This window comes from Arachis ipaensis, chromosome B1 (genome assembly GCF_059453495.1).
Source record: "Arachis ipaensis isolate K30076 ecotype BB chromosome B1, ASM5945349v1, whole genome shotgun sequence".
NCBI classification, from domain to species: Eukaryota; Viridiplantae; Streptophyta; class Magnoliopsida; order Fabales; family Fabaceae; genus Arachis; species Arachis ipaensis.
Window position 1 is genome coordinate 140,193,410 of NC_142436.1, and position 23,758 is coordinate 140,217,167.

The 23,758-nt window shown below is 34.8% G+C and overlaps 3 protein-coding genes and 1 pseudogene across 3 annotated transcripts; all 4 read right to left on the bottom strand.

Annotated features, from left to right (window-relative positions):
- Positions 1-2,097: 2,097 nt before the first annotated feature.
- LOC148578609 (uncharacterized) lies at positions 2,098-3,362 on the bottom strand (annotated as a pseudogene).
- Positions 3,363-5,808: 2,446 nt separating this feature from the next.
- Positions 5,809-9,751, bottom strand: LOC148578610 (uncharacterized). The gene is made up of 6 exons (XM_088503123.1): positions 9,395-9,751; positions 8,615-9,343; positions 7,820-8,506; positions 6,853-7,444; positions 6,282-6,742; positions 5,809-6,075 (listed from the first exon to the last, which is right to left on the bottom strand). The coding sequence occupies exons 1-6, from the start codon at positions 9,749-9,751 to the stop codon at positions 5,809-5,811; spliced, it is 3,093 nt and encodes a 1,030-aa protein (XP_088359249.1).
- A 1,015-nt stretch (positions 9,752-10,766) lies between these two features.
- LOC107619670 (uncharacterized) lies at positions 10,767-12,083 on the bottom strand. The gene has a single exon (XM_016321965.3). The coding sequence runs from the start codon at positions 11,894-11,896 to the stop codon at positions 11,228-11,230; it is 669 nt and encodes a 222-aa protein (XP_016177451.1). The 5' UTR covers positions 11,897-12,083; the 3' UTR covers positions 10,767-11,227.
- A 7,991-nt stretch (positions 12,084-20,074) lies between these two features.
- On the bottom strand, positions 20,075-20,745 carry LOC148578611 (putative transcription repressor OFP9). Its single transcript, XM_088499668.1, has one exon. It carries the CDS (start codon positions 20,641-20,643, stop codon positions 20,179-20,181), a length of 465 nt encoding a protein of 154 aa, XP_088355794.1. The 5' UTR covers positions 20,644-20,745; the 3' UTR covers positions 20,075-20,178.
- Positions 20,746-23,758: the final 3,013 nt, after the last annotated feature.

Genomic DNA, 23,758 nt, shown 5'->3' on the forward strand with positions numbered 1-23,758 from the left:
AACCAACCATGCTGATTGGCCGAAGGTCCTTGATCTCCTTAGCTCCGGTAAACTTAGGTGCTAGGGCCACACAAGTAATATTGGCCTCAGAAGGTAACCGTGACGATCGAAAGAAGTCCAGAACAGTTGTCATGAACTCCACACCAATCTCATCCCAGTACTTCTTAATGAAATTTATGTTATACCCATCACTCCCTGGAGCCTTGGAAGATTCACAATCCTAGACGACTTCTCTAATCTCCTCCATGGTTGGTATTCTCTCCAGAGCTATCGAGTCTTCTTCATCAATCCGATTTACCAGACCGTCCCTAAAACCCACTACCGGTGATCTCTCCTGGTGATATAGATCTTTATAGAAATCTCTGATAGCAATTTTGATCCGAGCTTGATTTCTTATCAGCCTATCATGAATTACCAGAGCATCAAGTCTATTGTTCCTCCTTCTTGCCGATGCCAAATTATGGAAGTACCTAGTGTTCTTATCCATATCTTTCGCATACCTGGATCGCGACATCTGCTTCCAGTGTATTTCTTTTCTGACATACCACTGCTTGCAACAGCTTACTAGTGCCTTCCTTCTAGCCTCCACTGTATCATCATAAACTCCATTTCCTGCTAACTCGTCTAACTTCCTGATTTCATCCTCAAAATTGGGCAGTGATCTGACAGACCTTTTGGTCCCTCTTTTAGTCGAATCTCCGGAAACTCCTCCGTCCATTCTACACTCACTAGGACTGTATCAATGCGACTGCAGGAGCATCCTCTAAACTAGGTAAACTTACGATCATGCAATGGTAGGTCCACTAGCTGCATATCTTGTACCCAACACTTGAATTCTTCTGCAGACCCTGTTAACCTATCCTGTCCTTTTCTCTCTTCAACCTGTATAACCTCATTGAAGTCACCCATGTAGCATATCGGTACTTGACATACACCAGCTATAAAGCTCAATTCCTCCCACACAACAAGTTTTTCCGCTCTATTATGAGCACCATATACCAAACAAAAAGCGCAAGGAAAATCATTTTTCAATAGGACTCCTTCAACACATAACCATCTCTCCCCTTTGTAGCAATTATTCGTTCTAAACAGCATAATATCCCACATTAACACCAGCCCCTCTGACGTGCCTTCCGAGCCTACATACTCCCACCCTACAACATCGCTCCCTCAAATACGTACTACATCAAACTTAGTCACAACTGACATTTTAAACTCAACCAACCCTAACATATTCAGCTTCTGTTTTGTTTTGAGCTCTTTAACCATACTCAGCTTACCAATCCCCCCTAACCCACTAACATTCCAAGAGCTAAAAATCATTTTAAATCTTTGGTACACACCTTTTTGAGCTTTTTTGGTCTGCATCTTTGCGCCTTTTCTTTCTGCTTAGCCAACCTCCTCTTTTGAGCAAGCGCTTCATTCTGTTCTTGTAGAATCGCCATTATGTCGTCATCTTCATCGCACTGCACTGCTCCGGATTCTACTGCTAGATCCCATGCCCTTTTGTTTTCAATCATCTGCTCTTCTCTTTCCAGAGTTTTCATATCACTAAGTCCCTTGTTCCCGCTGCCGGCATCCATCCTAGGCCCATTATCGCCACCGCCTTCCTCAAGTCTTGCAGCAGCCAGAGGCATAGCGTCTGCTAATTCTTCGTTACCGACTTCTAGGATCTCTTCCCAGCCGACTGCAGCATCCTTCCCTGGAGCTGGCTTCGTCTTCTGGGACTGTCTCTCGTCCCCATCTTCCCTGTAGAAGTCGACTCCTACCATCACCATCGCGGAGTTCATTAATGGCTTGGGGAGACGGTCTGTTGATTCCAACTCAGTCACAAAGTGCCCCGTCACGACGTCAGTTGCCTCATGCTCAGCCCGTCGGTGGTCTTGCTCGCCAGCTCGTCCGCCTCCCTTCCCTCGTGGCCCAGTCTCGTCCGTAAGTTCCAGGTTCTCTCCTTCAAGGCAGGCATGTGCTGCGGTGTTGGATCCAGGAGATGAAGAGCACCCGTCTAGAGGCAGCCCGACCCGACCCAGTCGCCTGGTCCATCCTTCCATGCCCTCCACATCAGTCTCTGCCTCCTGTTGATGGAGCGGCCCAATCTCACTCCCTCACTACTTGTGCCACCTGATGGATTATTGGCCAGCCATTCAGTCTATTTTGATTTTGTTTTTTTCTCCCAAATCCACCAAAATTCAGCCCATCAAATCCATAATCCCAACTAACTGTTTTTTCAGATTCTGCATCAATGAGTAAATCATGACATCCCTTGAAATTTGCTATTCCCTCCCTAACTGAATCCTCTGTTACCTTCCCCGGTTTAATTTCAATTAAGTTACAATAACTCCACTCATTCAAAATGTTAACGGGAATTACCAATCTACCCTTTTCAGCTTCTTCCTCTCTTGGCATCGCCATCAGCCCCTCGACCACTGGATCTCTGCTTGCTACCGGTGTTATCAAATTCAACCTGCTCGTACCCAAAATCTTGCATGCTTTTGGGGGACCAGGAGTGCTAACATCCTCGAGCTGACACTTCGATCCATAACTCTCCTGCCCAACCTCCTTAACTAGGATGTCGAACCCACTAGTACCAACAGTGATGTGAATCCACTCATTGATAATGTCCATAATATAAGTGTCAATTTGCATCCGCCCCACACTGAAGGATAGACATGATTTTGTGGCTTCGTCGCACCCAACAACTTCGTCCCATTGACTACCAATCAGCTTAAACATCTCCACAGACCACGTGTGTAGCGGGACACCAAAACACTCTAGCCATACCATTCGGGTTTCACTACGCTCCTCCTCATCCCATCTCCAGACGCTATGGAAGAACTTCAAAATATTGTTCATTTTAAACGTGAAGGCTTCTTCCGCACTTAAAATGCTATCAAACGTCAGGAGAGCTTTGTAAGCTCCGAGTTCTCGTACCTCCACGACTTGCGGTAAATTCTTGCCTATCATGGCCCTCAGAGACTTATAGTCAATAGCCTTTGTCGTACCGCCTATTAGACTTCTCTGCAACCAGACCAGGTTCTCTTTTGTCACAGGTACTTCCATCTTCTTCGTCCACCCATTGCCGTGAGGGTCCCCTTGTCTCCTCTCTTTCCTCATCTCTTTCACCTCAGTCCCTAGATCCCTTTAGCTAACTTCTTGTTGCGTTTGAACCTTAACCGTATTTTGAACGGCAACTGCCACCTGGTGTCTCTGAGTATTCATCGCTTCCTTCGTACGTCGATACCGAGCTTCTCCTACCGAGACCACTTTGCCTCGTAGCCTCATTCTATTCATTTTCGCTATGGACTTCATGGCTCCACCCTTTGTTGTATACCTGATGAATGCAAAGATGTATGTGTTTCCATTTTTTTGTTTTCTTGATAAGTAAATATCATTTATGCGTCCCGTCCAGTTGAACAAAAGATACAGCTCTTTCTTTGAAATATCTTCAGGAAGATGTTCTACAAAGATAGAAAATAACTCGTTTTCCAAACGATAATACTCTTCTTGATTCCAAACCCTAGGATCTCTGATCAGGTGCTTAGTGATGCCTCTCTCTCTCTCTCGGTACACCAGTTATGCAAGTTTTGGTGTTTTCGAAATCAAAGACAACAGTTTGACGAAATCAAAGTAAGATCATGGTTCATGATCTAAATTCTAGAAGCAGAACCAAATTTCTCTTTTCGAATATCAATTTTAAAAGCGCATCAAAATCTCTAATTTCGTCAATGAAAAAAAAACAAGACAAATACAATACAATCTTTGGCAAAATTATAAATATGCATGCAAAAGACTAATAAACATTCTGGTAATGTATCTTATTTGCACTTTGTATGAATAAACATAACAATGGCACTTTACAAACTTCAAGAATTCGGAATAAATATTAGGGCATTATAGAAAAGCAAATAAACTTTTTGGAAGGGAAGTAACTTTGCAGAAAAATGAAAACTCATGTGAAGTTGATAGGTAAGAACCCTTAAATGATTTGACAAATTTGACTAAATTATCATCTAACGACTTTCAACTATCGACTTCATATGAAATTAATTGTATTTGAGTTTTTATCTTGCAGAAAATAAATTACAGAATCAAAATAAACTAAAGAAAAAAGAAGAATGGAAGGAAATCTACTTAGAGAACTCACAACAAAACTCAAAAAATCGCTAGGATGTGAATGTGTAAAATATGTGTTTTTGGAGCAAATTTCCAATTCTTTGCTTCTCGCTACCAAGAGCGACGAACCCACTATTCGAGAATGTTATGGTGTGCAACCCTTTCTTGTCAAATTGAAACCTCGATGCAGAATTCTTCGAATCCTTGGCAAAAGAACTTTTCTACACCTCAACGCTGTCTTCGATCCCCTCTTCCTTGTCTGAGTGATAATTAATCAGTATACAAGCTTGTTTTGATCGACGACTCGACGTATTTTTTGCATTTATGAGTAGATTTGTTCAGATTAAGCCCGGAACAATTTAGATGATACTCAAACTTTTTAGAGTATATACCCAAATTGGTTCCTAAGGAATTTTAAAGTGGACGTTTTAATCCTTAACTAAAATTAATCACTCTGTTAGTCCTCAACATTTTTTGGCGTCAGACCAATTGATCTTTCCATTAAATTGGTCTGTTAAAGTCTAACGGCGATATCCAACGTGTCACATTGAGTTGGTGACACAGATGATAAGAGACAAGTGGGAAAGCAGACAACGTAGTCCCTGGGGTGGATTGTACAAAAACGACAATGAAAGATTACAAATAGCCATGAAACGACGTGTGAAATCAAAATCTTCTTCTTCCTCTTGCCAAAACCCTAATTAACGAAGGCTATAGTGTTAACAATTGCTGCCGGAGATAGTTGTGGAAGTTCATATCGACAGCGAGTTAAAGGTAGTGGTGACGGCAGTGTTAGCAGTGATTCTGCCCACGGCGGTAGGTTCAGAGTCGCCAAAGGAGAAACTCCAAGATGTCATTGTGGAGCCTATGCCATAGTTGTAGAGTCTGGAACGGAGAAAAATCCGAAAAGACCTTTCTTTGGCTGTCCTTTTTACAGGGTAATGTATTGATGATTTTAAACTTTTTTTGTATGTCAAACATGATTTCTGATAATGTTGTACTCTAAACCCTTCTATTTTTATGGGCAGGAGAAAACTCCCCACTGTGATTTCTTTGTGTGGTTTGATAGGGTATTTCAATGTGATGGTCATGGTAGAGAGGATGATGATGCTCTAGCGGAGAAGGTGAAAAAGTTGAAAGAATTGCTTGATGCATTTGAGAAGAAGAATAAGAATCCCGTTGAGAATAGACGATGGTTCGAGTGCTGCAGTCCTGTGTTCTTTTTCATACTAGGATTTATGGTCTGTCTTCTTGTAGGTAGGATTTAGTTAGTTTAAGGAAGATTTTATCTTATGTTATATAGTGTAACAAGTAATTACAGTGTTATCTTTTGTTTATGCAACTCCAATCTGTAGGTGCTAGGACAAGCAATGAACGATGAGTAGATGAATGATGAGTATTTTCTGGATAAAGAAAAGTTGCATTAGAAATGGAATAAAATCAGACATACTTAAATCCAAGTACCATACTTGCATTCCATATAACCAAAGTTTAACAAAAAAAGGTAGCTAGTCTTTACGTTTCTGCTATGAATATTAAGATCTTCCAAAAAAAAGGTGCAGTGACATACACTATCAACATAATAACCAAACATAGTCAGACTACGTTGTCTCAATAAGATGTACTAACAACATAACAAAATATGACAAAGTTGTATTAAACTCATAAAACTACGTTGACACAGTAGGATCAAATCTATTTTGGAAGCCTTAGTCCAGGTGTTGGCATGAACTTGAAGATTCTTGAAGCTGTGCCAGAACTTGTAGCAGCAAGTGTTTCAGGTGATGCTGACTGGATAGGCCTCTGTGGTGCTTTGGAGATGGTTAGGCTTGGAGAAGGTGCTAGAGCAGATGGTGGGGTAGGTGCTGGAGTAGAATGTGGCCTCCTAATTGGTTGTTTAGGTCTTGGAGGCCTAAATGTTGATGGAGGTGCAACATGGCTTGAACTATTAGTTATCTGCTCCTAATAGAACACAAGATAAACAAATCATTAGACATTTTGATCCCCAACTAAATATTTTATCTGACATACAGATCCCCAAATAGATAATTTATTAGGCAAATAGATCCTTAAGTATTAAGCCAATCAGTCACAATCACATTGAAGATCACATGAATGCAGGCAACATGACAACAATATGATTACAACAAATTCAACTGAGATTATACCTGTGGCAGTGGTTGGGGTGCTGTTTGGGAGACTTGGACTTCATCTTGTGATGGTGGAGCAGATGAAGTATTTTTCTTTGCTCTTGGCTGTCCATTTTTCTTAACCTTTGGGGGTGGTTTAGGCCTTGGTGGTCCCTTGCATGTCTTTGCATTGTGACCAGTCTGACGACATTTTTGGCAAGTGACCATGAATGTCCTTCTTCCCTTTGTTGCATCTGGTGAATCCTCTACAGGATCAGGTTTTCTCTTTTTCTTCGTTGGGCACCCAGGAGGTCTCTTAATGGTGGGTGGCTCCGGAGCCAAGAGACCGGTCTTTTTCCAATACTCCTCTGAGTTGACTGGTCTGATTACATGTTCATACGTGGCTTGAAATGCATCCATTTTGAGCCAAGGGTGCACATAAGGTTCTGGTCTATCACACCTCTTTTGTATAGCTGTCAACGCATGAACACATGGAATTCCTGCTCAACATTATCAGGCAGTAACATAACATCAGCAAAAAATCTAATTCCTACTCAAGATTACATGTTAAACTCACAACTCACAAAAAATGAATAATAGGCCTAATCACCTATTAGTTGCCACAAGTTGAAACTACAAGTGTGCCTTCCAAGATGCATACCAACTTTCTTTAAATGTCTTTGGACTTCGAATACATTATGATCGTTGTCACCAGTCCACTGAGCTGTCCAGAACTTAGTATCTTTCATAATATCTTCCATTTTTCTCTGCTGAATTGGTGCCAATACTCCAGTGTAAGTGCTTAGAACCTTCTTATGCTTAGCCATTCTCCTCATCAAGTAGCAAAGGATCTCTTCCAACATGGTAAGAATGGGTTTTCCCCTGTAATGGTTTATTTTGGCGTTCCAAACTTCACTCATGTTGTTTGTCACATTATCAAGCTTGGGCCAATGGCTGAAATGAGCTTTGGTCCAGCAAGATGGTTGAAATTTTGCAAGATAAGCCCATGCACGCTCATTCATTCTCTTCAACTGCTGCATGTGATGCTGGAATTCAGCATCTGTGGTACTCCTTGCACATGCCCAAATCATATTCTTCAACCGTTTATCCTTAAACCTTCCTATAAAATTTTTCCAAATGTGTCTTACACAATTTCTATGGTGTGCATTTGGCATCACCTCCTGCAAAGCAGGCAGCAAACCCTGCAAGATAGGTGCATGTAGTGTATAAAAGACATACAAAATCTAATAGCATACAAACTTTCAAATAATCAGACACGTAGCTCCCCAACAAAGTCATTTATCAGACACATAGATCCCCGACTAACTCATTTACCAGGCAAATATATTCTTATTTAAACAATTTATCAGACACCCTAAACCTTAATAACTTCCTCAGTCAGTAATGTATCACAAAGTTGGTAAGTTCAAGAGTATGATACTTATTCTAGGTTCAGGAATATGATACTTATTCTAATCATTCCAACATTATACAAAGCAATTCACCCACAAAGTATATCTAAGGATTAGTAGATAATTTTGAGTACATTATTATGAATGAAATTAAGTCTGACTTACCTTCTGTTGGTCAGAGATAAAATTCCAGCCTTCCACTGTGCATTGACCCAAGTCCTCTTGCAGAAGTTGTAGAAACCATTTCCAATTTTGCTTCGTTTCACTATCAACCACCGCATAAGCAATCACATAGAAGTGATTGTTTGCATCCTGACCGACAGCTGACAACAGTTGCCCCCCATAATATCCTTTCAAATGGCATCCATCCAAACCAATCAGCGGTCTGCAGCCAGCCTTAAAACCCCTTTTACAAGCCTCCAGGCAAACATACAACTTGCTGAACAATGGTGGTGAATCAGGAATTGTTGGAATTAATTCCAATAATGCAGTGCTACCAGGATTACTATCATGTATCTCTGTGAGGTAATCTCTCAATCTTCCATACTGTGCCCTCTCATTCCCAACATACCTTTCTCTAGCAACCCTTAATGCTCTATAAATCATCTTGTCACTGCACATGACATTAAAGTCTATCTTTATATGATCAAAGGCTTCTCCGTGAGTCAAGTGAGGCTGGGTCAATAGCCTTTTCTCTAGTTTATCAGCAACCCAGTTCTGGTCAGCCATATTAGAACCGAATTTTCTTGCACAAGTGTGTTTGGGATTGTAGGTCTTAACCTGGTAGCACCCCCTAGCACTGTTCCAGGCACAATAAATCAGCCGTGGACATTCAGTTTCGTTGCTATCACTCTTACCCTTCCCTTCAGCCCCATTGATTTTTGGTGCACCTTCTGTAGCCCCTGCTTGCTGACTCACATCTGTAGTGTGTTTTGATCTTGATCCCTCACTAACATCAACAGTAGCTTGCACTTCATCTACTCCAGAGTTATCAGTTACAGTGGCCCCCCTCTTTTCCTTACACTTGGCCTTGAACTTTGCCTTTGCACTCATAGCCTTCTCCTCGCCATTTGCACACTTGCACCTAACTCTCTTCTTGTCATTTTTAACATAAAAAATCATCCTCCCTTCAGCAATAGTGTAATCCTTTAGAGCTTTCTTGAATTGTTCAAGTGTGGTAAACTCCATGTTCAGCTGGAGTTGAACTTCACCAAAGGCTGCCTCCTCATTGAATTGAGACCAGTCAAAACCATCTCCCTCATTATCAAATGATTGAGGTGTATCAAAACCCTCTGACTCAAAACCTAGACCATCAGACTCATCACTAAATATCTCACTATCAACCTTCCCTATACCATGTCCAGCAGTAGAAGTAGGCCTGTCAGTGTAGTTGGGCCCAGCTGTGTTATTGGGCCTGGATGTGTGGGTAGGCCCAACAGTGACTTTAGGACCAGCATTCTTCCTTACATTTTTTGCAATTTTTTTCTTGCCAGCCTTCTTATCTCCTTTGTCACCTTTTCTCTTGGTTAAGTTAATGAGCAATTCATCTTCATCATCATCGGTATCACTCTCAAAGCCTGGAGGTGGGGGTTTATAGGCCTCATCTTCAGCACTTTCATAGCTATCATAGCTATCACCATCAGAGATTGGATCATCAGAAAAGACCTCTGCTTCTCTATCCTCATCAGTGTGTTCTTCATTCATGCTATTATTACCATCATCTCCCTCACTGAGATTCATCTCATCTTCTTCTGACCATTCAACATCTTCCATAATTGGGTGGTCAAAAAACAAGTACAACTCATCAGTTTCTTTGTCTTCCCTCTTTGCATCACACATCTCTCTAATTTCTTTATCTCCATAAATAGGGTGTAAGCCTGCTTCCATGCTAGGAGCTCTTGGATCATACCAACACATCTTCTTGAATTCATGGTAGCCGAGTTCTTCAAACAACTTCTTCAAGTCAAAGTAATTCACTAAGTCCAGATCCATCGGAGGAAATCTTTTTACATTGCCATTAAGATACAGAAGTTCACCCTTGTTATCTTTGACAAAGCTCCCCCCATGTTGAAACACAGGGGTAACCCACTCAGTCATCTGTAATTTACAAATATGGAATACCACTATCAATATCAGAAAACTAAACATTACCCTTAATCAGATAAAATTTAGATAACATTTCATCAACACTAAATGTTACTCTAACATCTTTTATTTGGGTAAATGTCATAATCAGCTTAATACATCAATGCAATGTGTTCATCACTTCATATTGTGTCTTTTTCATGTTAACCTCGTAAATGTATGCACCACAACACTTATCAGTAACCCATGTGAGACAGTATCAAAGCATCAAAAACAACTTTTATTTCCAGCAACTAATGGTATTCTAACAAAAACAACTACTACATGATCACACCGTTAAACAATGTCAACAATGATCAACTATACCATCAACAACTTAATCGATAAACTCATCACTATACTAACCTCGACCAGTGGCCGTGGCGAGCAAAACACTCACAGGAAAATTCTTCTGCAATAATGCTGACTCGTTCAAACCCTAGCGTCGACAACAGCAACAGAGGTGGTCGGAGGACTACAGCTTGACGTGGTGGTGGCTTCCTAAGTAAAACCTAGGAGAAGAGAGGGAGTTCAGAGTAATTTTGTTTTCGTGGAGGGAAGGCAAAGAGATGCTTCAGTTTTGATAGACTCTTCCTCTCACAGAACGACGTCGTGCCCTATTCTCAAATGCAGCGTTTTGTATCAATCTGGCTAGGGACCAATTCGTCCGAACGAAACACGTGGAACTTCACTGCTGACTCATCACAGTCACACGACACATCACCTCCTTCCGTTAGTGGTTAACGGAGATGAGAAAAAAAAGATCAATTTGTCTGACGCCAAAAAACGTTAAGGACTAATGGAGTGATTAATTTTAGTTGAGGACTAAAACGTCCACTTTAAAATTCCTTAGGGACCAATTTGGGTATACACTCAACTTTTTAAGTTTGTCTTCTAACTTCTAATGAAGTTTAAAGTAGTGCAGGACAAAATCAAAACTACAATTTCGCAAATGACACGGCACCATCTATCTATATATGCAACAAAGACTACAATGCTGTAAACAAATCTGATATAGTCCTCATTATGCGCGCTTAAACCAGCATCATCCTCTTCAATGCTGTCACCACAATCCTTTTCTTTGTTATTTATTGTTTTTCACTTTAACAACGTTGGAGTTGTCATTTTAAAAGAGGATCTGTATTTTAAAAAAAAAAAGGATAATGATACTATACATTTATACAATAGAAATCCTGAAATACAGAAGTCAAAATTTTCTTCGTAGAACAGAGAATCCATTTGTTTATAAACTAAGGTCAAGATAAGGAGAGACAAAAGTTGGCGAGTGCTAAGAGGAGTGTAATATAAAGAGACAAAATAACAGCATACATAGATGAGAGATGACAAGGATGGGAGAGGGAATTTCAAATTTTGAAGTGGTAGTATCTGTTATGCTGGAGGTGAGGGATCCAAGAAAGAAAGAAAGAAATGGTTGGTTGGTTCAGATTTTTAGAAGATATCGAGAATCTCTAGAATGGAACGGTTGCAAAGAGGGCAGGTGCCCCGGTTCAACCAGACCTCTCGACAGCACACTCTGCAGAACGTGTGTCCACATGGTATGAACGCCGCGCCTTTCTTCCGCCCCATGCACACGCAGCACACCCAATCACCCCCTTCTTCACTATCCCCACCACCACCCCTTTCCCCTCCTCCTTCCGTTTCCTCCAGCAGCCGCATCAGCGACATCCTCCATGGCGTCTCCGATCCCGCGACATCCCTCTCCCCCTCCTCCTGCGAACCCCGCAATTCACGCTCCGCCGCCAATGCCGCCGCCAGATTCATCCCCGTAGAGGGCCGTTCGCATTCGGGCCCGTCCCGGTTCGGATCTTGACCCGGGTCCGTTTCTTGCGGCGGTGATGCGGCTACTGCAGCTCCACCCTCAGGCGCCTCTTGTTGGTGTGCAGCGTGCGTAGTGAGGGTTAGGGGAGAGGGACGGAAAACCCAGGTGGCACCGCAGCAACCCATTCCGGTGAATCTGAAGCGGTCCTTGAGAGTTCTCCTTCTGCGTTGTCCTGTGTGGACAACGCCGTCCATCTGGTCCGTTAAGAGACCCAGAATGGTTCTTGCCTCCGTTTCAGCTCGCAACGATTCCTGCAGCATCATACCCAGTTGACTCATCTCCGAAAGAATGAGATGAGCTACCCCTAGACCAGAGATCTCGCGACGGAGTGCTGAAACAGCATTTAGTTGTGAAAGAGGGAGACAATGACTCAACGGGGCCTCCCTTCAAACGGTGGAGCGTTGAAATACAGAAGGAGAGAAGGAGGGAAGAGGGGGGGGGGGGGGTGGGGGGTTGTGAATTGAGCACGACAAAAGAGAAGAGGGAGAGAGACAGAGAGAGTGAGTAGTCCAAATTTTGGGAGTTTCTACGCGGCCCATTGTCAATTTATTGTTCTTTATTTCCTTCTGTTGGTGCAGTCTAAGTAAAAATGCGCTTATTATTTTTTGTGTGGGGGAGAGTTGAGTGCATCTCACAATGATGGGAGAAGAGATGAGTTTTTCATTGTTATGGTGTGAACAAATCGGTCCCTCCGATTTGTTTCATTTTTAAAATCAACAATCACAAATCGGATGGTCCGATTTGTGTTTTTAAAAATAAAAAAAAAATTTCTGTTGAAATCGGACCGTCTGATTTCTATTTCAAAAAATAAAAAAAAATTAAAAATACAAAACAGACCATACGATTTGTAGTTTTTTTTTTATCAAACAAATCGGACCCTCCGATTTGTACTTTACTTTTTTTTCAAACAAATCGGACCTGAATAAAACACCATATAAAAAAAAATACCTAATCTTCCCATAACAATGTATTACACATATATTTATACAATATAAAAAAAAATTAGCCGTAAAAATGCGATACATGACTGTGACTTACATCACAATGTAAAAAAAAAAATTTACCCTCACAAATAACTAATTAATACTATAACTAGGCTGTTTTATTTATATAAATAAATACAAAAATATTTTAATTTCCTAAATACGTATTATGAGAGGTGAAAATGAGTACTGGACTAGACCAAACTCAAGCTCGACTCATAAAAATTGAACTTGACTCACGAATCACGATTCAATTCATTAACAATCGAGCATATTTCTTAAGTTCAAACTTGAATTATCGAAAACTCATAAGCCGATTCGAGCTCACAAGCTGGCTTAAATAACAGGAACATAATTTTATGTGTATCTATTAATTATAATTTTTTTATTTATATATATCCTACATTAAAATTATATAAAAACTAATTGTAAAAATTTAAATAAGAACATTAATATATGTAAATATATATTACTATTTTATATGTATATATATAATATTAAAAGTATAAACTAAATGTATATAGAATATGTGTATTAATAATTTAATATATATATAATATCGAACCAGTTCACAAGCTAATAAAATGAGTTTATCCAAGTTCAAACTCAACTTATTTAATTTATGAGCTCAATTTCAGGTTCAACCTCGGCTCATCAGCTTACGAACTCAACTTATCGAACTATTAATGAGTCGAGCTCGAGTTGGTTCATGAACTAGCTTCACTCACTTTCAATTCTACATATCATAAACAAATTTTGTGAAAGTATGTATAACTAATTCACATAAACTCTTTGTGAAATAAATTTTGTCACCAATTAAGATGTAATACTCACAAAATAAAGTTAGTTATGTATTATTTTTTATATAAGACAAAAGATATTTTTTTAATGATAATATTTATTTGTCAAATTCAAATTCAACTTATAAAAAACTTTTATTAATATTCTTTGATCCGTTTAACTTTATAAATATTTTAGAACTGAGATAACATATGATACCAAAATTATTTGTTGCTTCGATCTACCTTGTTGAATCATCTACATTAATTGAGGACTCGATATCAGAATGCATTCTTTTCAATTGTAGAAGTTTTCATCTAGTTCCTGTAGCTAGTCGTAAATGCATATTCTAATATACAAATTGGCTATGTGAAATAGTTCCTGCTAACTTAAGAAGATAGGGAGCACTACTTTAGTCGTTTATCGGTATAATTATTTACTTAATCTGATAAAAATAAAAATAAATGATCAAATAATTTTTATTTTTGATAATTATTCTCAAAGATTAAATTCTAACCACATATTTCTCCACTCTTATATTCATTTTTCTCTTCCAAATTCTTTCTCTACCACATTCACCATGTGATAATTAACTTGAAGATAAGTATGATTATTCATAAAAATTAAAGGCAAATAAATTCAAATTCATCCAAAGTCTCCCTCTAAGTTTTATATAGGAGGTTTTGGTAATCACAATAATTAAATCAGTGATTTGGAATGACTAACAAGAAAAGGTAAGTGTTAGAATAGTTAAAATGATTTATATATGATTAATACATTTTTATTGATATTTTGATGATGATTAGTGACTATAGATGTTTATGTTGATGCTTGAATAATAAATGAGTCATTGATATTATTTATAAGTGTTTGATATAAATTTTGGATGGTTATACATATATGTTGATGATGGCCCAAAGTTAACATACTCTTGGAGATAAATTATAATTTTATAAAAGTTAGAAATCAAGTAAAGAGCCCATAAAGTAATGTTTAATGAAGTTAATTATATAAAATATTAAAAGATTTAAAGAAAAGTGAGTAAAAAGCTCAAAGATGTCATAAACAAATAATTTAAGGATATAAAATTTGTATGATGCACAAAATATGAGCATTAGGTAATTTAGAGTAAATAATAAAAATTTAAGTTTAAAAATATAAACATAGGAAGCTCAGGGATAAAAATATAATTGTATAAAAAAATTCGGATTAAAAATATAATCAAGAGGGTATAAATAATAATTTTAGTAAAGATAGAGGTAAAATTATAAATATAACAAAATATTAAGATAAGGATAAAAGAATAAGGATAAAATAGTAGTTTTAATTAATAAAAGGTAAATTAGTAACTTGAAAAGTATAAGGAGTAAAATTGTTATTTTGGTAAAAGATAAAGTTAAATGGTCATTTTGGTAAAATATAAAGTTAAAATAGTAAAAATAAAAATACTAAGGATAAATAGTTATTTTAAAAAAATGTGAGATTAATATAGGAAGAATTGAATGTTAAAAGACAAAATTGTCATATTATAAAATATTAACGGTAAAAAAGTAAGGTTTAATTATTCTGTTGGTCTCTATAGTTTCGCAAAATTTTTAATTAAGTCTTTATATTTTTTTTCTTTTTAATTGGGTCTTGTACCAATTTTTTTTTCAATTAGGTCCCTCTTGATAGTAATTGGCTTAATTGTATAGGGACCCAACTAAAAAAAAAATTGGTGCAGAAACTCAAATAAAAAAAAAGTGTAGGAACTCAATTAAAAAAAAAATTGGTACAAAGACTTAATTAAAAGAAAAAACTTATAGAGACCTAATTAAAAATTTTGTGAGACTATAGAAACCAATAGAGTAATTGAACCAAAAAATAATTATAAAAAAAAACATAAAAATCTTTTTAAAAAAATTATTCGACAAAATAATAATTAAGATAAAAGACTAAGGGTAAAAATATAAGCTCAAGGGATTAAGGACATAACAATTATTTTATAAAAGTTTGAGAATAAAGATGTAACTTTGAAGAAATATGACTATAAAAATTATTATGGAAAAAGAATAATATTAAAAAGAATAAATTTAAAAGATCAAAGAACATAAGAGACAATATGTAAAAAAAAAAAAAACAAAACAAAACTGAGGGTAAAAGGGTCTTTTACAGACAAAAAGAATTCACTATAAACTATTAAGTTACAATTTCAACAGGAAGGAGAAATAAACTTTACGTTTTTAAAATGTACATCCTAATCCGAGGATAATGGTTCAGTCCCATTTGCTTAATGCAACGAGGTGGAGACGTCCACCTATGTGATAACTTTTATTTTTTAATTAGAAGTATATTATGGTATCAAGTTTTGTGATGATTGCCAAGTGTCTCGAGTGTGCATGGTTATGCACATGAGATACGTATGATAAGCATAGGCAGTTGAGGAACCATATCTGGATTGGTCCCAGGTAATGCCGGATTACGAGTAGCTAATAACACATTATCTTAAGCGATTTTTAAAATTTTTTTTCATTTATTTTCTTAGATTTTAGTCAATTTTTTTATGTTTTTAAATGAAATTTAATAAATAATCAAATATTTGGAGTTATTTAGTATTTTTATAATTTCAGGAGTTTTTAGCACAAAAACAATCAAAAATCAAAAGAAAAATTCAAAAACAGTAAAAGCATGGCTTAAGGAATCAGAAACCCAAACACCTAGCGGATGGAAGCCATGCCTGATGGACCCCCTTCACATTTCAGCACACCCGGCGGGAGGAACTTGCGCCTAGCGGACAGCTCTTGTGCCCGGCGGCCCTTTTAGCATGCCCGACGGACTCTCCGCCTTCCTCTTTCACGCCTGGCGGCCTCCAGTTCACGCCCAACGGCCTAGCACCTCCTGGAAGATGAAATCTTGGACTTTTGTCCAATTTCTCTAATACAACCTAAATTAAGCATAATTACAACTCAAAAGATGTAATAATTAAGGTCTAAGATTAATTATTTGTATAATTAGAAGTCTTAATCACATTTAAAATATTGAAGACTCTAAAAGATTAGTTATTCATTCTTTTTAAAAACACAAGGGATTTCGTTAGTTTAGAATTTGAAATAAATTTTCATTTTGAGTTTGAAATTAAAGTAGTAAGTAGTTATTTTGTTTTCTTTTCCAGAAGATAAGTGGTTATCTTATCTTTCTCTTCGAGAGGTAAGATTAGTTTAGTTTGAAATTTGGATTCTAGAATTAAGATATAAATAAGTGAACCTAGTTCACAGAGAGGATCAGCCAGCTCCTCCGTAATCTCTTCTTCTTGTTTTTCTTTTACTATGGGTAGCTAATTCTTTTTCAAAAGATTAGGAGCTCTATTTATGTTTTCTATGGGTTATTAATCTATGTTTATTTTATTTTGATTTTTTGCATTGATCTATTTCATGATTGAGTTATTCGTTTTTCATTCGAATGAGTGGTATTAAAAGATATGCTAATTTCTTTTGAATTCTTTTATTATAATTGAAAAATTTGATATTTGAATTAAAACTTGAAAATTCTTTTACATGACTCTTTGAATTCAACTAGGAATAGTGGTTCAATTAGTATGTGACACATACATGACTTTCAATCACTCTAATTTTGAATAAGTGACATATAATTCGGATTAGAACAACTTTTAAAAATTGTGTTTTCTTCTAAGATTTAACTAAACAAGATTAGCTTGAATACGTGACATATAATTTGACCTAAAGTATATTTTTAAATCTTATTTGAATCTAAAATAAGTTTTTGTACTTAATCTCTTTATTAATTAATTGACGACTAATTAATGCTAGAGAAACCGAGGAGCCAAGGAATTGGAAATCAGTTACTAAATGTTTTGTCGTGAAAGATCTTTGCAAACTTCAAGATAAGTGAACAAGGTTTGATTTCTCTAAAAGTATAAATATATCCGAAATCTTTGATTCTCACCATCATTGTCTTCTCTCAAATCAACATTCAAGCTCTCTGTCCGTAAGCATTCAAGGTTCTCAAGCTCTCAACTAGACACAATCTTGCTCCCTTCAAAATCAGGTTTTATTGATATAATTAGGTTTTTAATTTAATATTTGCTTGCTCAATTCTTTAATCATCATGAAAACGATATTCACTCACCATGGTATTATTTGAACTATCGGATGCACTTGTCGATATCTGTGAGTTTTAATTTTTGCTCATCAGTAGCCAACTGACATGTAAACTAATGACTTGTGTAGAACAGACATGTATCATATTATTTGCTGCATTTTCTTTGTGTTTATACTATGTGCATATTCTCTGTGAGTGTTATATGCTTGTTCTCTATTTTTCGTGTTCTGTGATTAGTTTGCACTTATTTATTATTACTACTACTTGTTTACTGAAATAGATTATGATATAGTTAATGAGAGATTGTGACTATGATAAACGGTAAAATATTAGATTTTGAACCTAGGATTAACATAATAAAGGGTAATGCTAGGAAGATAAAAAAAATAGTCAGAACTTGTCTTATTTAGCATTCATTAATTGTTGCAACAATTAATGAATGCTAAATAAGACAATTTATGATTTTTTTTTTGCTGATTTTCTTTGGTTACCAAACTGTCCAAACATTTTCACATAATAAAACGGATTTGAATTCTTTAAAGTTTGAATTTCACTTTAGAGAATAAAGTGTGATCTTAGAGGATCCAAATCCTAATAAAACATACAACTATTTAAAACGTTAGAAGTTTGTCTTAAGATCGATATACAATTCATCTTCTTCGTTAGGTCCTCTTGAAAACCATAAATTTTCACCTTTTTTTCATTGTTCCTAGGAATAAAGTTGGTAATGACATTTATTAGTACGAGAGTCCTATTCTTTGAGATACTGATGTTATTCACTTACGAAATATATATCAAAATTAATTACTATTATTTATATATAAATATAAATTTTTTAATTTATTTTAATATATATTATTATATATTTTAACATATATATTTTATTAACAAGTGATTTTAGAGTATAAATAGAATTTTTTTAATATTAATATACTATTGTGTCAAAATGAAAAAGATTTTTGTTTGCAAAGGAAAAAAACGAAAGAGAGCCACTTAGATAAAGATGTTAAAAACATCTTTTTTTTAAAGATATGATTTAAAAATTAAAATTTAACATATATAATCAATTAAACTGTATTATTTTTATTAAAATTAGAATAGACAAATTAATTTAGTCAAAAAATTAATAAATTAAATTTTGAATTGATATAAATTAATTTTTTTTATAAAAAATGACTACAATATTTCTATTATAAAAAATAACTATAATATCCCTATTATTTATATTTATATATATATATATATATATATATATATATTGAATCATAAGTTCATAATCCTATGACGATAGAGAAGAAAAGTGTTAGAATTTAAGATTTTCAAAATTAATATATATAATAAGAGTATTTTAGTTATTTTTTATAATAGAGGTATTATAGTTATTTTTTGTAAAAAATAATATTAATTTAGATCAATTTAAAATTTGATTTACTATTTTTTAGTCAAATTAATTTATTTAACCTAATTTTAACAAAAATAATACAATTTAATCGATTATATGTGTTAAATTTTAATTATTAAAAAATTTAAAAAAAAAAACGTTTTAATCATTTTTATCGAAGTGGCTCCAAAAAAAAAAAAAAGTCCCTGCCGGGCTAAGCGTGCAAGTCAAAAGCTGCACTTCTATTCTAATTTAAATTATCTTACCTTTCCCTATTGCTGCTTGCTACTTTGTTATTGTTTTCCTATTAGATATTAGACACGAATAATGATCATGGACATAATAATAAGACACACATGTTACGACAAAACGTATTAATATCTAAATAATATTAATATTAGTCAATTTAAAAAAAAAAACAAAAGAAATAGTAGTGTATCATTTACGCTTATACTAATAGGATTTGGATAGAACATTAGCGTGGCTAGCTAGTGCTGTCTGAATTTCTATATACACACCTACACTTTATTTTGAAGGAGATGAAAGAATAGAAATGGAAAGGAAATGACAGAGCAGATATCATGGTAAAGATGATAGTGGACCAAGTGAGAGAAGCTTTAGACTTTAAAGCTTTAACAGGACCTAATCATGTGAACTAAATTAAAATCAAATGCAACCCCGCCCATTTAATTTGTTGCACCACTACTATAGCTACTAGCTCAAGCTAAGTGAGGGAAAAAAAAAAGCACCGTACCATGAATTATTATTACCCATGGACTTTAACATTCCGACAGTAAAGAGAAAACGCAACCTCCTACCACATGACCCCATTAATTCCCCAATTACTGCCTGCAAGAGTTGCTCACTTTTCCCACTTTCCACCACCATTACACTTGCACTTACAATGTTTATTTACACTCACCTTATGGATATATTAATAAATATCTGTTACAAAATTTACTCAATATTAACAACACATGTAAATATCGAATTTATATTCATAATAATTGACTTAATAACTAATTTTTGGTGTGCAAATCAAAATTCATATTCATTTGATCTTAGAGGAAGGGTGACACCACGAATAATGAGTGGGGATTTGTATGCATAAAAAGGCATAACTGGCGGCACAACACATGCATTAATGAAACGTTTGCGTAGCATGCATGAGCATGAGTATATTAAAAGGGAAAAGTTAACGAACTTGTGGGTTATATTTGTCGCCTATCCAAATCTAATCTAATATAATTCATTGAAATATTAAGCAACCCTTGAAGCCTAACATATGTGATTCACAATAGCCTTAGCTTGATGGTTACTACCAATGACATTTACATGATAAGAATAAATTAGTACAAACCTCATGAAAAAGCTCAAGTATAAGACTATGGTACTCATTGGAGTTCATGGAGATATAATAGTTGAGTAGGCTACGAAGATCTTTGGCTTCTTTGATGCGATTTGCTGTTATCATCTCCATCATGGACTCCCTAAAATCTTCTCTTGGATCATAAGAGCGCTTCTCCATTGCCACCATCACAACAAACTTAGTTCTTTCTCTTTCTCTGACTCTGCTTTGCTGCCTCCTCTGTCTCTCTTCCATCCTCCTCTCCCTAATCAACTGGTCAAGTCTCTCTTGCACCATGGCGTGTGCGACGCTCGACACGGAAGGAAACCGATCGGAGGCTGATGAACTCTCTGCTTCCTCTGTGGAAGACACACTAAGCCTCCTACAACTGCTGCAGCATAAGGCCTTGCATCCTCTCTGCTTTAAGGATTTCATTGCTTCGAAGCAAAGACAAATTAAAAGTCTTTCAAGGAAGCAGGTTTAATTTGTGCAATAACACTAATCAAATCTTTTATTCACAATAATTCATCAGTAATAGTGGGACACACAGCAACGGATTAATCATTATGTTTTGTTCTAAGTACATTCAGAAATTAAATTAGGTGTTAGCTTGGAGGGTAGATGGGGGACATTGTTATAGTTAATTAACTAGCTAATGATCATCATTATGTTTAAACTACTATAGTCCTATCATTATCTCAAGTCCTCAACCCTTTTAGGATAGTAGTAGGTGGCCTTTTTTTTTTTGTAACATTTTAATATTATCAACTTAAGCCTCCTTAATTAGACCTAGTTGATAACGTGCCTTTTGTAGAGCTCTAGAACATTTTTCTTAATTAGTATTATACTCATTTAATTTAACACAACATATGGCCCTTGAGAAAAAAAACGATAAATGCAATGATCAATGGATAATCAATAATAACTTAATTAGTTGAGCCAAAGATGTCTGAATTCGATGTTGGATGACTAGATGAATGCATATAATGATATAAATTAATTTAAAATTTGTGTTGCAACATACAATTGCTTTTTTGTTTGTGTGCCCTCTACTCTAGCTAGTGGTTTGAACTTTTAGGTCCAATTATGGTGAAAATCCAAGAGAATATACACACAGCTAATTTGGAATATCTTTATCAGGTTCGTGTTCATATGATGCACAAATAAAAAAGGGCGCAAAACTAGTAGTAGAGAAAGCAAATTAAAGGTGGCTAGTGGGTGATTAGCATGTGATTAAATATATATGATCCTTGTTTTGCCACACCATTAGGGTAAAATTATAATTTATTTTTGCATGCCCCGGAGCACATGTTAAAGATAAAGAGATGATGAAAAGAATAAGGATTGGACAGACTGTCTCTCGTTTTTAATTTGCTTTTCTTTTAGAATAAGAAGCAACTGGTGAAAAGGGTGAATGGACTTTGAGTTCTTTTATCTTTCCCATGACAAAATCATGATAGACTACTAGGAATGATTTCTGTTTTTAGGTCTTAAATCTTAACAATGCAATACCTCCAGTAATTATAAGTTGAAAGGAGTAGTGTAAGGGACTTTATTTATATTATTGGTCATTAGGGACTTTTCCTTTTTGGATTAGGGTGATTACTCATCATGGCTTTTATTTATATTATTTCCTTTTAGTGCCATACTAATTCTTTTCTTGTGGGTCATTTATTTAAGGACAAAGTGTTAATTATTTGATGTTTTCCTGATTGATCTGATACGGATTAGGTAATAAACCACCAGGCCATATCCACATGATTTAATTATTTGTTTACACTGTTTACAGTAATTAAAATATAAATATGTATTATATCAAATAATTTAATCAAATATATTAAATTATCTAATAATTTATAATTATTATTTTTACATATATATAATATACAATCACCTAATTATTTATATTATGTTATTTACTTTTTTAGTGATATGCTTGATTTGTATGATTGGAATAGAGGTGAGGGACTCATAAATACACATGCTAATACTAATCGTTTAATCCTATCTATGGATATCTGACCTACTATAGGTAGGATTAAAACTTAAAAGTGCAGCTATATGAGCTGCAAGCAGTGACGAATCCAGAAAATTTTGTTAGTGGGGCAAATTTTATATAACATGATAATAATTTTTATAATAAAAATAATATGTGTATATAAAAAATTAAATATTAAATTATCTCTTAACCACTATATATCTATATATAAATACATGTATTGTTTAACTTATTTTTAAGGTGTATTTTATATTTTAATATATATTTTATACAGATAATTATTTTTTATGTACATGTAGCATGATTATTATTATGATTATATTTTGTTATTATAAAATATGATTAGCCTTCAAAATATCTAATATACAAATTAAAACACTAAAATAGTAATTTAAATAATAATATATAATTTAAAATTCTATTCTTTTAGATTTTATATTTTTAAAAAATTAAGTAATTTTTCTCTTAATACTACCATCAAAATTTCTCTTTTTCCATATATATTACTAAACAATTATTTAAAAATTCACTTCCCAGTACAATTAGAAGCCGACTCTTATTGATATTCATAGTTAAAAAAGTTCTTTTAATTAATATAGTTGCTACGTAAAAATTAAAGCTAATTTGAAAAGAAGATAAATAATATTCTTTTGAGTTGATTTTTAAAAAAGAATACTAATTTCGTTTAAAATTGAGAATTGATTATTCTAACAAATATCTAATATAAAATTTTTAAATTGACGATTAAGTACCAAAAGTTGAGTAAAAAATTATTGTGGGTCAAATTTAATAATCTAATAGGGACAAATAAATATTATTATCGTATACTACTCAAAAAATTCCAAATTGTAGTGGGAGCGCTTGCCCCTACACTAATGCACTTAGATCCGTTCCTGGCTGCAAGTAAAGTAGGATTTGGATTTAGAATTAACCCTATTAATTTGTCCGCATCCTCGTTTTATTAATTACTATATGTTAAAAATAATTATTAGTAAGGATTTAGTGATGAATTGATGACTATATTATTTATAATTTTAATATAAATTTGATTATAATTTTGTTATTTTTTATTTTGACACGAATTTAATTTTATGTTTGTTAATTTATTAGTATATTTAAAATATGAAATAATTAAATGTTATATTTAATTGAAAACAATTGATTCTTTGCGAGTAGAATTTGATAAGGTCGGATAAAAAATTTTAAGGTACAAATAGCGTTTGGATTGAAAAATTTTCAACCTATAAATAGAATAAAATTAAATTTACAATAGATTTAAACCTACCAATAAGTAAGAGTTAAATCAAAATCCTACCTTTGGGAGTCCTATTCATATATTAATAGGCTTGATTTCCAAGGGAGTGAAAGCTATTATACATGTGAAGAAGGCCCATAAACTTGGTTGCACTTTCCATCAAATAGAAGACTAATATCTGACCAAAAATACAAGAAAAGAGAGAACAATGGGATCAGTTTCTTCGAAAGAACAACCTAAGCCCAAGTGGAGCGTAAGAACGTCTTCTATGTGAAGAAAAGGATCTCGCTGGGGAG